Source organism: Lepus europaeus, chromosome 21 (assembly GCF_033115175.1).
Source record: "Lepus europaeus isolate LE1 chromosome 21, mLepTim1.pri, whole genome shotgun sequence".
In the NCBI taxonomy this organism is placed as follows: Eukaryota; Metazoa; Chordata; class Mammalia; order Lagomorpha; family Leporidae; genus Lepus; species Lepus europaeus.
In genome coordinates this window covers 7,263,768-7,277,709 of record NC_084847.1, presented here as the reverse complement: position 1 = coordinate 7,277,709, position 13,942 = coordinate 7,263,768, and the positions used below count along the sequence as shown (strand labels likewise).

The 13,942-nt window shown below is 53.8% G+C and overlaps 1 protein-coding gene and 1 non-coding gene across 2 annotated transcripts in view; one reads left to right on the top strand and one right to left on the bottom strand.

The window, feature by feature from the left end:
- Window positions 1-260: 260 nt before the first annotated feature.
- On the bottom strand, window positions 261-398 carry LOC133751140 (small nucleolar RNA SNORA7). The gene has a single exon (XR_009864774.1). It is a non-coding gene; the product is annotated as a small nucleolar RNA SNORA7 (small nucleolar RNA).
- Window positions 399-8,608: 8,210 nt separating this feature from the next.
- USP7 (ubiquitin specific peptidase 7) overlaps window positions 8,609-13,942 on the top strand; it is a 59,870-nt gene continuing 54,536 nt past the window's right edge. Inside the window, exon 1 of the mRNA XM_062179763.1 lies at window positions 8,609-8,738. Within this exon, the coding sequence (XP_062035747.1) occupies window positions 8,663-8,738 (76 nt within the window). The 5' untranslated portion in view covers window positions 8,609-8,662. The remainder of the gene's footprint in view (window positions 8,739-13,942) is intronic.

Sequence of the window (13,942 nt, the reverse complement as noted above, 5' to 3'; positions counted from 1 at the left end):
CCACAACAACCGCCAGTGTTGGCCAGGCCAAAACCAGGAGCCAGGATCTCAATTTGGGCCTCCCGTGTGGGCGGCAGGAACTCACGTACTGAAGCCATCCTTGCTGCCTGCCAGTATGGGCACCAGCAGGAAGTGGAGGTGGGACTTGATGGTAGGCACTCTGAGGGATGTGGGGGACCCAAGAGGCCGCTGACCTGTTGTACCACAAACGCCTGCCCCCTCTGGAGGGAGATCTGACCCCTGGTCCCCATCCTTTCCTTCACTGTTGCAGAGGGTCTTCTAATCACCAGCTACTGAGCAAACTGGGAATGGAACGGTGCCTGTGCAGCCCTGTTTTCCCTCCCGCTTCCGAAGCTGGCAGAAGACTGGCCACTCTCCAGACACGATCCCGGGAGGTCTTCATATTTTTTTTAAAGAGATTTATTTTTATTTACCTGAAAGGCAGAGTTAGAGAGAGAGAGAAGGCAATCTTGGATCTGCTGATTCTGACATCCATTCGCCAGTCAATTCTGTGGGCAGTTGTGAATAGTGCCGCTGTGAACCTGTGTGTATGGGTTCTAGTTTTAGTAACTGCAGTTCTTTGCCGACACATACTTTTTGGTGGAGTGGCTGAGTCATTTCTTTCTTTCTTTCTTTTCTTTCTTTCTTTCACAAAAATGTAAAATAAAAGTTTGACCAACACTGTATTTGCACCTAAACTGATACAAAGGGGCATTTTTAAAAGACTGTAGTTCCCATGGGTAGGGGAGATTATTAATCTTTTATTGCAGTGTGTGGAATCCAACTTCCTGGGCTCTAATTTGGGCTCCTCCTTGGCTGGTTGTTGAACTTGACCTAGTTAGGGAGCCCGGTGACTGTAGGTCAGTTACCTTTTCTGTGAAATGGGGATAATAGGCACCTACAGTCCTACAGTGTTGTTCTGAGGATAAAATTAGGTACAAGTCCATGGCTCAGCGCGTTATTTAACTGAGGCTTAAATTTTTTTTTTTTTTCAAAATCGTGTAATTGGAATTATCCCTTATTCCAGACTCTTGCCCTTTTAAAAGGATCTGACCAAGATAAGTGGGTAATGGTTTGACTAATTTGATTAGAAGAAAAACAAGGGGTGGGGTGAGGGTGGGGAATTCGGTTTTGTGCTGCTGTGGCTTAAGCGTCTATTTGCAATGCCAGCATCCCATAGTGGAGTTGCCGGTTTGAGTCCCAACTTCTCAGCCTGCAATCCAAACCCCCCTGGATGCGCTTGGGAGGCAGCAGATGATGGCCAGAATACTTGAGTCCCTGCCGCCTACCTGGGGAACCATTATGGAGCTCCTGGCTCCTGGTTTCTGCCTGATCCAAGCCTGGCCTTTGTGGTCGTTTGGGGAGGGAGCCAGCAGATGGAAGATCTCTCTCTGCACATTTCTGTGTGTGTCTCTCCTTCTGTGTGTCACTTTGCCGATCAAATAAATCTTTAAAGAGATAAGGAAAAGAAGACACCACCAACCGCCTGTGTTCGTCCTACCTGTCATTACTGTATCTTTTACACAAAATTTGAGTCAATGTGGTCAATCTGTTGAAGCATCTTTGTGAGCTGTTTTGCAAAAAAAGAACCAGGACTCCAACCTCTCTCCACACCGGACTTGGTCTGAGTTCACTGCCCTATGGTCATCATTCGTGGGATTCGTGTAACCTTGAGGCAACCCAGTCCCCAGCACATAGTAGGCACTCAACCCATAACCAGAGTTGAGGATCCCAGGGTCAGGGCCTGGGGGGTGGGGTCTCATCTCATTCTCCTTTTACTCTTACCACCTCTTGTGGAATTTGAAAAGTTGAAGTTTTATAATTCCTGGTGGCAGCTGCCTTCTCACTTTCCTGAGAGAGCCTTGTGTTAACTTCCCAAGTTCAAGTTTACGGAAGACTGCATGGAATCCAGATCATGTGCTTCTGATCCTGGAGCCCCTGACCCTCCCCCACCCCCAAACTGCTTGATCTTGGCTGTATGACCTTGACTAAGTCCCTTATCTCCTAAACCCAAATCCTTATCTCCAACCTTGTGGGGTGGAATTAGGTCATCTTTCCAGGTATGGATTATTTAGGAATTTAGTCATCCATGGATGAGGCAGGGCAAATGGCAATCCCATTTCTTCTGTGTCGCTGGATTTCAGACCCTGGCCAACGTAGCTTCCAGGTAGATAAATATTTTGGTTCTCAAGAAGAAAAACCAACCTGCTGTTTATGCCAAGTCATGGCATAGGCCTCAGGAACAGCAAAATATGTTTTGCTCAGAAAGTAATGATAGGGTGGCCCCTCCCTCCACTTTACTGGCTCTGCCTAATGACAAGTCAGCTCCCCTGGCAGGTCCTGTCTCCCCGGTTTTCCATCTATTCCTCGGGTCCCTGGTGTCTTAACTAGGGTAGGGGTTATGAGTTTGTTTTTTTTTTTTTTTTTTTTTTTTTTTTTAAAGCATGCAGTGATCTGGACGGGTGCCCTTGGTCATCTTTTGGAGCTGTCCGAGTGGCTTTTGGAGGCATCTTGGCATTGAACCTCCCGGGGAAGCAGCCCTTACTCACTTCTGCCGTCTTGTACACACACACCCTCCATGTGCACGGGGCTATCTGCCTACTGCAGAGCTCACTCCACCAGAGCAAGAAGCAGCTCCAGAGCCCTCTGGAATAACCGAACCTGGGCCCTTCCAGCAAGCGCCTGGGGCGCAGGGGTTGCTTTTCTAGAGGCTGTTGGGGCCCAGAAATGAACTCTGCTTCTGCCACCTGCTCCCAGCGAGAGCTACACAGGGTCCAGGCAGGAAGAAGCAAGGGCGTACTGTCCAACTGACTGCAGCTGAGGGCACCCAGGCCGGCTAGCGCTGGACTCCCACCTATACATCCCGGACAGCCCCTGGCTCCTAGAGAGGAGCGAGGAAGCACGAGCTGAGGTGGAAATCATGCCTTCTGCAGATCTTCACTGAGCGCCTACTATGTGCCTGGTGCTCTGGTTGGGACCCTTTATCCTCTCCAGGCACTCCCAGAAGGGGAGCTGGTGACTGTGGCTGACGCTGTGTGTTCCATCATCGCTGATGTCGCAGCTTGAAGCAGCACCCACTGAGATCCTCCAGTGCTGTGGGTCCGAAGCCCAGGTGGGCTCAAGTCAGTTCTCTTCTTAGAGCTGCACAAAGCCAAATTCAAGGGCTGGACTCTCTCCCAGAAGCTCTGGGGAGGAGCGAGCTTATTCAGGTTGTTGGCAGAATTCAGTTCTGAGGCCCCTGTGATCTTAGTGGCTGTTGAGGGGCCAGACCTGCTCGTAGCTGGCAGTGGCCTCTGTCGGGTGTTTCCCCCTGACCCCTCATTAGTCAGATCTTTGTTACTGCAAGTGAAACCCCTGAGAGAAGCTACCCTGGAAGGAAGAAGGTACAGCTGTGGAGGTTCACAGTTCACGATCTGGCAGTCTCATTGCTTGGCTTGTTTTATTTTATGAAGATTTATTTACTTATTTGAAAGGCAGAGAGAAAGAAAAAAAAAATCATCCACTGGTTCACTACACAAATGGCTACAACAGCTGGGGTGGGGTTGGGCTGAAGTCAGGAGCCAGGAACTCCATGCAAGTCTCCCCCATGGGTGGCAGGGGCCCAAGCACCAGGGCCATCTTCCCCTGCCTTCCCAGGGGCAGGGTGTTGGATCAGGAGCAGAGCAGCCAGGGCTCAAACCAGCACTCGGGGAGGGGATGCCTTTGTCACAAATGGTGGCTTAACCTCTGCACTGCAGCACCAGCTCTGGCCAGCCCCATTGCTTTCAGCATCTGGTGAGGTCAGAGGATGACCAAGGGACAATTGTCTGGCAAAGCAGGAAGTGGAGAGCAGAAGTGAGGCTCAAGTTGCTTTAAATAACTAACCCTGTCTCAAGACCTGCCTTCCAAGGTCACCTCCCAGTGACCTAAGGGCTTTCTGTCAGACCCACCCCCTAGATGTTGTGATTACATCAACTCTCCCCCTTCATCCAATAGCCACTAAGCACTGACTTTGGGAATCGGGCCCCCAGTACATGGCCAAACCTAGTGCACCTGCAGAGAGCTAACCACACTGTCCTCCGGACTGCAACAGCCCCCTCCTTCTCACCAGTAGATTCCTCTTAGTGCACGCCTCTCTCTGACTTGCCATAAGGTTGGAGAAACAAGCTCTTCTAAAGGGTCAGTATGTGTATGGTGGACCCAACTGGGTCACCTCCCCGTCTTGAATTCAATGGATTAGCACCCTTAATTACATGTGCAAATGTAAATCCACTTTGCCCATGATCTAACATGACCTCAGGAATCACAGCAGGGTTGAAGGTCATGGGGCTTAGAATTCTGCATGCCAACTATGCAAACAAGCAATGGCAGTTACTGTACATCACGGTGACTACCGTGAAAAAGTAAACTCGGTCCAGGGCTGCAGTGACTTGGGGGGTAGATGGGACAGGGGCAGCTTGGGAGAGTACAGACCTGGCGCAGGTGGTCTCTAGACCCTCAGCTCTCAGCAGTTCTTCACATCTGGATCTCCAGCTAGACTCCTGGTGAACTAACACCTTGTTATTTCCAAAAGGTTGACTAACAGACATCTTAAATGTAGCATAGTTCCTCATCCCATCCCTAAAAAACAAAGCAAAACATTTTTAAAAGTTATCCTAATTTTCCTTACAAACTTGTACCTCCCCCAGATGTGGCCTTGTCAGTCTTTAGTGTCATCATTCGCCCGGTTGCTCAAGCCAGAGATTTCTGCCAGACTTCTCTTCCCCTCCTCCCTCCCTCCTCTCTCTCTGCAGGTGCAGCCGGTTTGGCGGGCAGTGTGCCTGCACCTGTCCTTGCCTCGGCTCCACCACCGCCCTATCCATCCCTGTGTTTCCTCCAGACTCTGAGCAGCTGCCACCCTGGTCTTCTCCCTGTTCTTTCCGAGGTGGCCTTTCAAAACTTACTGATATAATTTATGCAGCATAAAGTTTTTCCATTTACAGTGCTCCATGAAAGGGTTTTTAGTGTATTCAGAGTTGTCCAACCATCACCCCAGAATCTAATTTTAGGATATTTTCATCACCCCAGAAGGAAACCCTGGACCCACCACAAAGAAACCAGTAGTCACTCCTCAAACCCCTCAGGCCCCAGGCCTGACAACCTTTAATTTTGGTCTCTTTGGCCTGTTCTGGACAGTTCATGGAATTTTGGAAACATTCAATATGTGGGATATTTGTATCTTTCTTTAAGGTTCATTCATGTTTGTGGCATGTATCAGGCTTCCTTTTTATTGCAAAATAGTGTTGCATCATATGGCTGTAACAGGTTGAACATTCCTAATCTGGAAATCCCAAATCCAAAATGCACCTAAGCCTGAAACTTTATTTATTTATTTTAAGATTATATTTACTTGAAAGGCAGAGTTACAGAGAGAGTCTTCTATCCTTTGGTTCACTCCCCAAATGGCTACAACGGCCAGAGCCCGAAGTCAGGGGTCAGGAGCTTCTTGCAGGTCTCCCACATGGGTGTAGGGGCCCAAGGACTTGGGTCATCCTCCTCTGGTTTCCCAGGAATATTAGCAGGGAGCTGGATTGGAGCAGCCAAGACTCGAACCTGCACCTATATAGGGAGCTGGCACCGCAGGTATGCCGTAACTCCGTGCCCAGCCTGAAACTTAAAAAAAAATATATATATATATATATTTATATATTTGAGAGAGCAAGATTTCCCATCTACTGGCTCCCCAAATCCCCACAATAGCTGTGACAGGGCCAGGCCAAAGCCAGGGGCCTGGCATTCCGTCCAGGTCTCCCACATGGTTAGCAGGAAGCTGGAACTGGGACGTGAACTCCAATATATGGAATAAGGAATGCGGGTGTCAGCCGCTAGGCCAAATGGCCACCTGCTCCAGAAACAGTTTTTGTGCTTGGACAGAATGCCACAAGTGGAAAATAATTCCACACTGACTTCATATGATGGGTTGCAGTCAATGCAGGTGATCTAAAAATCTCGTGTAAAATTAGCTTGGGACCAGCACTGTACAGCAAGTTGTGCCACCACTTGAGACACCCGCATCTCATACCCCCAATTCAAGTCCTGGTTGCCCTGTTTCTGATCCAGCTCCTTGCTAATGAGAAGGAAGCAGAAGGTGGTCCAAGTACTTGGGCTCTTGCCACTCACGTAAGATACCCAGTTCCTGGCTTCCGACTTTAGCCTGGCCTGCACCTGGCTATTGTGGGCATTTGGAGAGTAAACCAGCGGACACTGTCACTCTGTCTAAATAAGTTTTTATTTTTTTTTTTGAAAAAAGATTTGAAAGGCAGAGTGACAGAGAGGCAGAAGCAGAAAGTTCTTCCATCTGCTCGTTTACTCCCAAATGGTCACAATGGCTGGAGCTGAGCTGATCCAAAGCCAGGAGCCTGGCACATCTTGCGGGTCTCCAACACAGGTGCAAAGGCCCAAGCACTTTCCTAGCTTTCCAGCGCTTTCCTAGGCCACAGCAGAAAGCTGGATTGGAAGAGGAGCATCCAGGACTTGCACTGGCACCCATATGGGATGCTGGCAGTGCAGGTGGCAGCTTTACCCACTATACCACAGTGTCGGCCCCTTAAATAAGTCTTAAATTATCTTCAGGTATATAAGGTATTTATGAAACTTAAGTCAATTTTGTGTCTCGGGTTGAGTCCTAGCCCTGAACTATCTTATTTATATATATCTCATATAAATATATCTTATATGTATATAAATATATATATGAAAAGATTCCACACTAAAAAGCTCTGTAATCTGAAACATGTCCCAAGCATTTTGGGTGAAGAACATGCAACCTTGGACCACATTTCTTTTTCTCAATCATGGAAGGCATTCCTTCAGACCTATCATCGCACAGCTGGTTTTGAAGCCATGCAGATAAGGTCAGCTGGTGTGAACCGATAGGGGTGTCTATCACCGTCTGCCAGAACTGTCCCTTCTTCCCTCGGCAGGCTCCTTAGTGCTATGAAGAAGGATTCTTTTGCATCTAAAAACTATTCATTAGCATTGGTGGGAATCTGTGAATAACAACAGCTCTTCAGACTCTGGGGTGCTGAAGGGCTGGGACCTGCTGTCCTGGGTAATCCTACACTCTGTTCTGGCGGGGGAGGGCGGCGTCCACTCACACATAAATCATGCATTCATTCAACCAACTTTTAGTGAACACCTGCTGTGTCCCGGGCATCTGAGATTCGGCAGTGCAGAAATTCTTTTGTGGCTGGGAGGTGGCCAGTCCATAAACTGGAGACGGGGGAACGGGGTAGGTCGACAGCAGTGGGACAGGGCTCAGTCTGCTGGCCTCTTGGGGCGACATTATTTTCCCCCTGGAGATGGGGTGGGCTACCCTGCTCTTGCGCGCGCTCTCTCTCTGCCTTGGTTACCATGGAAAACTTGGGCCCCTCACTCCCAGTCTCTCAGGTCGGCAGGTTCATTCGCTGAACCTGGAGTTCGCGGCCCCGTGATCCTGACCAGCCCCGTTCGCTAGGAGGCAAAGAAACTCCTGCCGAATGAGGGGCTCCTGGGATTAGTTTTACGGGGCCAAACTTGGCCAGACTGGACTGATGGTGAAAAAAATGAAGTTCTCCCACGTTAGATACTGGGTGGGAAAAAAAAAAAAAAAAAAACACACTAAGATCGGTGTACAGGGAGGTAAATAACAATCACAAGGCGCTTCCCGCTCTCCGCTCTGCGCCCCGGGCGCCCTTCGCCACCAGGCCCCTCGCCCAGCCCGGGGGCGCGCAGCCGGGATTCGAACCCCCGGCGCGGGGACGCGTTCCGGGACCCACCCCCTCGGCCGTCCCCCGCGGAACTTGCTGGACACCTGCCCGGCTCCGGCCGCGCTCCCCTCCCCCCGCCGCCGTCAGAGCCCGGTGACCGGCGGCCCGCGGCGCCTGAGGGCCGGCGCGGGGGTGCGGCGCGGCGGGGCGGGCCGCGGCGGCGGCGGCGGCGGCGGCGGGCGGGCCGCTCCCTGCTCCGCCTCCCCTGCTCCGCCTCCCTCGCTCGCTCGCTCGCTCTGGGCCCCCCATGCGGATGTGACATTTCACGCCGCCGCCATTTTGAGAGCGAGCCGAGCCGAGCCGCCGGGCGCCGCGTCCGCTGCCGGAGCCCCGACGACGCCGCTGAGGAGGCGGAGGCCGCAGCGCCCGGAGCGCGGCCGGCCCGTCGCCCGCCCGCGCCGCCGCCGCCGCCCCCGCCGGCCCCCGGCCCCGCCAGCCCGCCGCGGCCGGCCAGGCCTCCCGCCCGGCGCGCCCGGCCCGAGGCGGGGCTGACTCCGCGGCCCCCGCCCGGCCGCCCTCCGCCCCCGGCCGGCCCGCGGCTCGGCGGCCCCGGCCCCGGCTCCGGCGGCGGGAGGCGGGCGCGGCGGCGGCGGCGGCGGCGGCGGCCGCAGCCCGCGACGAGGCCGCTCGGCCCGGCCCGCCGGCCGCCCGCCCGCCTCGGCGCCGAGATTGGGCGAATCGCGAGCAAGTACGTGCGCGTCTCCCTGCCGCCGCCGCCGCCGCCGCCGCCGCCCGCCGCGGGCCGCCCCGGGGCCGCCGCCGACGACGCGCGGGAGGAGGAGGAGGAGGCCGCCCCGCCGCCGCCGCCGCCGCCGCCGCCCCGGCTCGCCGCCGCCCGCCCGCCGGGCCCGCAGCCCCGGCTTCTGGCCGCAGGCGAGGCCCAGGCCGCGGCCGACATGAACCACCAGCAGCAGCAGCAGCAGAAAGCGGGCGAGCAGCAGCTGAGCGAGCCCGAGGACATGGAGATGGAAGGTGAGGCCCCGGGAGCCGCCGGCGGCGGGGCCGGGGCACCCTTTTCATTGTGGCCGGGGTTGGGTGGGGGGGGAGCCGCGGGAGCCACGCGAGGGGCTCGCCATCTTTAAGCAGGCCCCGGGCGGCCGCGGGGCCTCGGCCGTCCGCCCCGGCCTGGCTCGGCCCGGGCTGCACCGTCATGCCGGGCCCCGGGCGCGGCGCATTGTCCGACCGCACGGCCCTCCCGACCAAAGCGCTGAAATGAGGGCGCTCGGGCCGCGGAGGGACCGAGGTGTGTGCTCGCTCTGGGCCGCCCTAGTTCCCTGGGCCTTGGGGTGCTTGGGCCTGCTCTGCCCGGTGAGCTGCTTCGGCAGCTCCACGCCTCGGCGGGCTCGGGGCCGCCCGCACCTGCTGGGTGCGCTCCCCGGGAGAGTCCCCGGCTCATTCCGTAACCGCGCTGCCGAGTGCCGGCCTTAATCTTGAAGACACCTGCGAGGGCACGCAGGTGTTCTCAAGCCTTCGGACTGGCTCACAGGTCGGACCCGGGCGCTCTCGGTGGCTTGAGTTAACCTGCTGCTCGGGGTTTGGTACCTGGCTGTGTGTGGTGCGGCCAACATCGGGGCAGGTGTGTGGCTTGAAACTGCACGTGAAAGCGGCGCCGCGCTCGGCCCCCAGCGTCGGAACCAGCCGTCCTCCAGGGTGCTGTCCTTTGAGATGGACAGTCTCGGTTACAAAGGTTTGATGCAAAGGCGCTTTGTATTTCCCGTGGCCCAAAGCACTTGGGGCAAAGTCAAAATAGTCTTAATTAAAAAAAAAAAAAAGTAGTTTGCTGACTTAGGTGAGGTGGTGAGACTGGCGAGCGTCAAGCAGGGGGACTCCTGAGCGGGGCGCCGAGCGCTCTCAGATCCTGGGTTGCGTGAGAGGTAGAGCAGCGTTTGTCCTGTGCGGGCCATGGCTAACCACGACCCGCACTCTCCTGTGCCGAACTTCCGGCTCGGGATTGGATGGCCACTGAGAGAATGGCCTGGGTGACCCGAGCCCCAGAGCGACAGATGCCTGCAGAGGCACTTGCGCCCACAGCGGTTATCAATGAGGGGGCCGAAGAGCCGAGTCCTCGCCAGCGCCCGGGCTGTCCATTTCACTTGGCCCCGGTAAGGCGGGCAGATCACCCAGCGCCTGGCACATGTAGCCGAAGTCTGCCTTTGCCGAGAGCGTTTCCTGCGTGCCTTCTATGCCATGTTTTGCCGCGGCAGACCTACAACATTACAAACAGGATCCCTTCTGTCCAGTACTTGAGCGTCTCCGGTTCCCATGGAGGCTGTCCGGACCGCTGTGCAGGTGTTGGTGGAGCCAGGTGAGGATTCCTAGGCACAGCCGTGGCTGCTGAGCCGGTCTGTGACACAGAAGTGTAATCTTTGGGGAGATGTCAGTGTCTGCAAGTTTCAAGGACTTTGCCGAAAGCCTGGAGTGTTGCAGAGCAGTGAAAGCGATTTCCCCCGTCTCCCTCAGAGTCCGTGGGTACTCCTGGGACTTTATTTTCCTCCTGAAGTTTGGTTTTCACATCCGTGTCTGCCATGGGAAGCTACCCCATGCAGCTTGGCCAGAGTCGCAGGTTGGAACGGCACAGGCTTTGGTTGTGAAGGAATGCTGACTCCTTAAACTTCAGGAACCAGTTTTTTTCTCAGTCCCCCCCTTCATTATCCCAAAGGTGCCTTGTCTTGAAGGGCGTAAGCTGGCTGTGGATGAGTAGGGCCCAGTGCCCTGTGCACACCCACAGCTGCCCATGTCTTACTCTCTTGCAGCCTTCCCACTTCTGAAATGTTGTAGGCTCACATCTTAGGATCAGGGAGAGCAACAGCAGACTTCTACTAAAAAGCCAAAAGGGTGGAATTTCGTGAGTATCTACTTTCTTAGCCTTCAGGTTGCCAGGCTGGGAATGGGCTGCACCTGTTCAGTGTCTTTGCATCGACTCCTGCAGAAGTAGCAGCTGGAAACTGTCCGCGTTCTGACCAGAAGAGGAAGGGAAGGCTTTGAGTGAGGAGCATCTACCCGCCCCAGCTGGGCAGGGTGGTTTCGGAGGAGGCTGGGAGACTGGTTGGGTTGGTTGCTTTTCTCCTATCAATAGGTCTGTGTTAGTTGACTATCCTGCCTCACTGTGTTGGGCTTATGTTTGGTTTTGACTGAACTCTGCTTTCTACTGGAGAATAGCAATTCTCTGGATTAGTGTTTTTTCTTTTCTTTTCTTTTTTTTTTAAGGTCCTGTTTTGAGTAGGGAGGAAAGTTAGGAAGTGAAGTGCAGAGAGGGAAAAGGTGGGGGCAGCCCTTTGACAGTGCATCCACAGCGTTGGGACCTCGCACCTCCCGTAGGGCCTGAAGCAGCTACCTGTGCGTTGCCAGGTGGGAGGCAGAGGGGGCGGGGGTTGGCAGTTCCCTTATTCACTGTCTGCTACCTTCATGGCCACGGAGGCCCAGGGGCTGAAGGAGCGGAGCGCCTTGTGCTGGTCCTTGCCCTTTGAGTACATGTGGAGGTGGTAATCTGGTGTGTGTGCTCTGTTGAATCAACAGGAAGTTTTCCCAGGCCTTGCTTCAGCTGCATGGGCTGGCTGGCAGGGGGAAATTCTGGTGTGTGTTCCTTGGCAGGGCTCGCCTGCGTGTGAGTGTGATCTCTGAAACCCGTGGGGTGGGTGGTTGACTTCTGTGTACCCCTAGGCTGCGGCTGGAAGTCACTGTGGCTTCACTGACTTCTGGTTTTGTTTGGGGGTGTCGAGGAGGTGGTTCCACGCTGGTGTGAGCAGAAGGAGTTTCAACTTTTCTGCTAGAGCATGATGAGGAGTGGAACGTGAGTGCTTTTGTGCGCACCCAGATAAACTGAACTTGGGCTACTTTAACCTGAAACATGAGATTCTCCTCACAGAGCACCGTAGCTGGACAAAATCAAACAATATGAGGATACTGATTATTTTTCCTAACATTGGCTTCAGTTGCTAAAAGAATTATTCGCGAAACTACAAAGTGAATGTGAACTCGAGAACCCAGCACAGGCCAGCCCTGGAGACATCTCACTCTGATGAGAATGTGTCAGATTTCCGTAGCTTTCAAAGTCATCCCCGCGGCCTGCCTCTTTCCTGGTTATTTTGGGCTGTGGAGTTCCTGATGAACTCTGTAATCAAATAAATGATTGATAGCAAAGATAGCAAGAACATACACTTTTCCGTTTTTAACTCAGTGTTTTGGAAAGGACCAAAGAGGTCGTGAGGTTGAAATTGTGCTAAGGCATGGCAGTGGCTAGGAGACAGCAGGTCTTAGCCAGGCCCGGGGTGGAGTCTGGAGTTTGCAGAGAGTGCTGTCTGGGCCATCAGGCACGTTGCTGAAGTTTGGTGGTTCGTTCCCCACTCTAGCAGGAGGTCATTTTCACCTGCCGGTCAGCAGCAGGTATGAGGGGCCAGCCCTGGGCTTGGAGCATAGCTGTCGAGTGCTGCTGTGGCGCTGGCAGCAGAGGAGGGGTGTGCCAGGGTTAAGACTAAAGTGGGGCACACATCTCGGGTGGGGCACACCAGAATGTCCTGAGTGGCCGTGTCCTGTGCGTTGGAGAGACATGACCAGCCTCAGCTGAGTGCTGCTGTTGGAGTTCTGGGTTTGGCGTGCCTAAGTAGAAATCCCAAGTGAAGGCAATTTGAGAAAAACGCAATGGGTGGTGGGCATTGAGCGGATGTGCTGCTGGGGAGCCCCTCTCCTTGCTCTTGCTCTAGTCGTGGGTTTTTCAGTGATGGATTTTCTGAAGTTGAGAATTGGGTTGAAGCGGGGAAATTGGGACAGCAGATGTCCAGCCTGTGGAAGTCACCTTAAGTTTTCCTCTCAGGATCCCCAACAGCCTGCTACTCTTTCGGTTCTCCAGCCAACCCCGCCAACAGGTGCCTGTTGCTTGGTGCCCAGACTTTGCAGGAGGCTGTTTGCTTAGTGGTCTCTGCATCTTCCCGGCCTGAGCCCCACAGCTGTCTTCACAGTAATCACACAGCCAGCATTTTCAGGGGGTCCCAGCCTGCCTGGTGCTGCCAGCTGTCGGCACACAAGCACTTGGTGATAGTGGTCTCCCTGGATACACAGGACAGCTACCCCAGGGAAGTAGTAGTTCAGAGCCACATTCCAGGTGCGGCCTTTTGCCCTGCTTGCTGCGTGGCCAGTGGGTCACCATCTGTGGACCTGTGTTCCTTTTGCGTTTGTGGGAGACATTCATACCAGAAACACTGTTTCAGTGCGCGCAGAGGCTGAGCAGTGGTGGGGAGAGAAGGCTGGCAGGGCGGCTGGTGAGAGGAGCTGAGGCCATAAACCAATATTGCTTTGATAGCTGCTCATTCAGTTTTATTGCTTTTAACGTAAGTTGCTTTAAGTAACATAATGGCATTTTTTGATCCTTTCGGAAGGAAAAGCTTGTTTTCCAGACAAGGACACTGATAGAACTCCATAAATTACTGATAGATTCTTCTGAGTATTTTTAAAAATGTATTCATGGTATTGCATGAGTAATAAGCAGCCTATGAATTTCTGCTTGATTTCCAAAGCAGAGATTTTACCCATGAGAACAAGGGTTGTATCAAGGTATTCCTTGACATGTACTATGATTTTAACAGTGAAGTGTCAGGCGCTCCAACTGTTTGTTCGCAAGTAACTCGGAATCAAGAGTGCTGGATGAAACAGGATTTAAGTGTCATGCGCAGGTAAAGTCAGTTATGACATTTTTGTAGTAACTTAGCACATGCGTTGGCTAATGAGAAGTCACGTGTTGAAATTCTTGAAACAGATGTACTCCCGAAGGTTGGGGTCTGAACGTTTTATTTGGGAGTTGGAAACAGTGATTAGGAAGTTTCTTATGGGGGAAGATGGGCAGAGGCAAGAATGCTTCCAGAACTCAGTGATGCACCTGAGAGGTAAGCCAGCAAGAACCCAGACTTGGAAGGGCAGGGGCCTGTAGGACTCCCTGGGAGTGGACGCTGCCTGACCCCAGTTCTGGGGGTTGCAGGGAGGGAGAGGTCATGGCGGTTGTGCTTGTGTGTGTGTGTGTGTGTGTCTGTCTCCATGAACCCTTGAGGGGTGGAGACTGGTGTTGTGATGTCACTGCTGTTGGTTGTTGTAGAGGTGCCCAAGTTCCCTTTTAAGGTACCCAAATTATTTGATTGATAGGAGCTTTAACATGAAAGTTTGAAACCTGGTGGTGAGAGTGGTGCCCC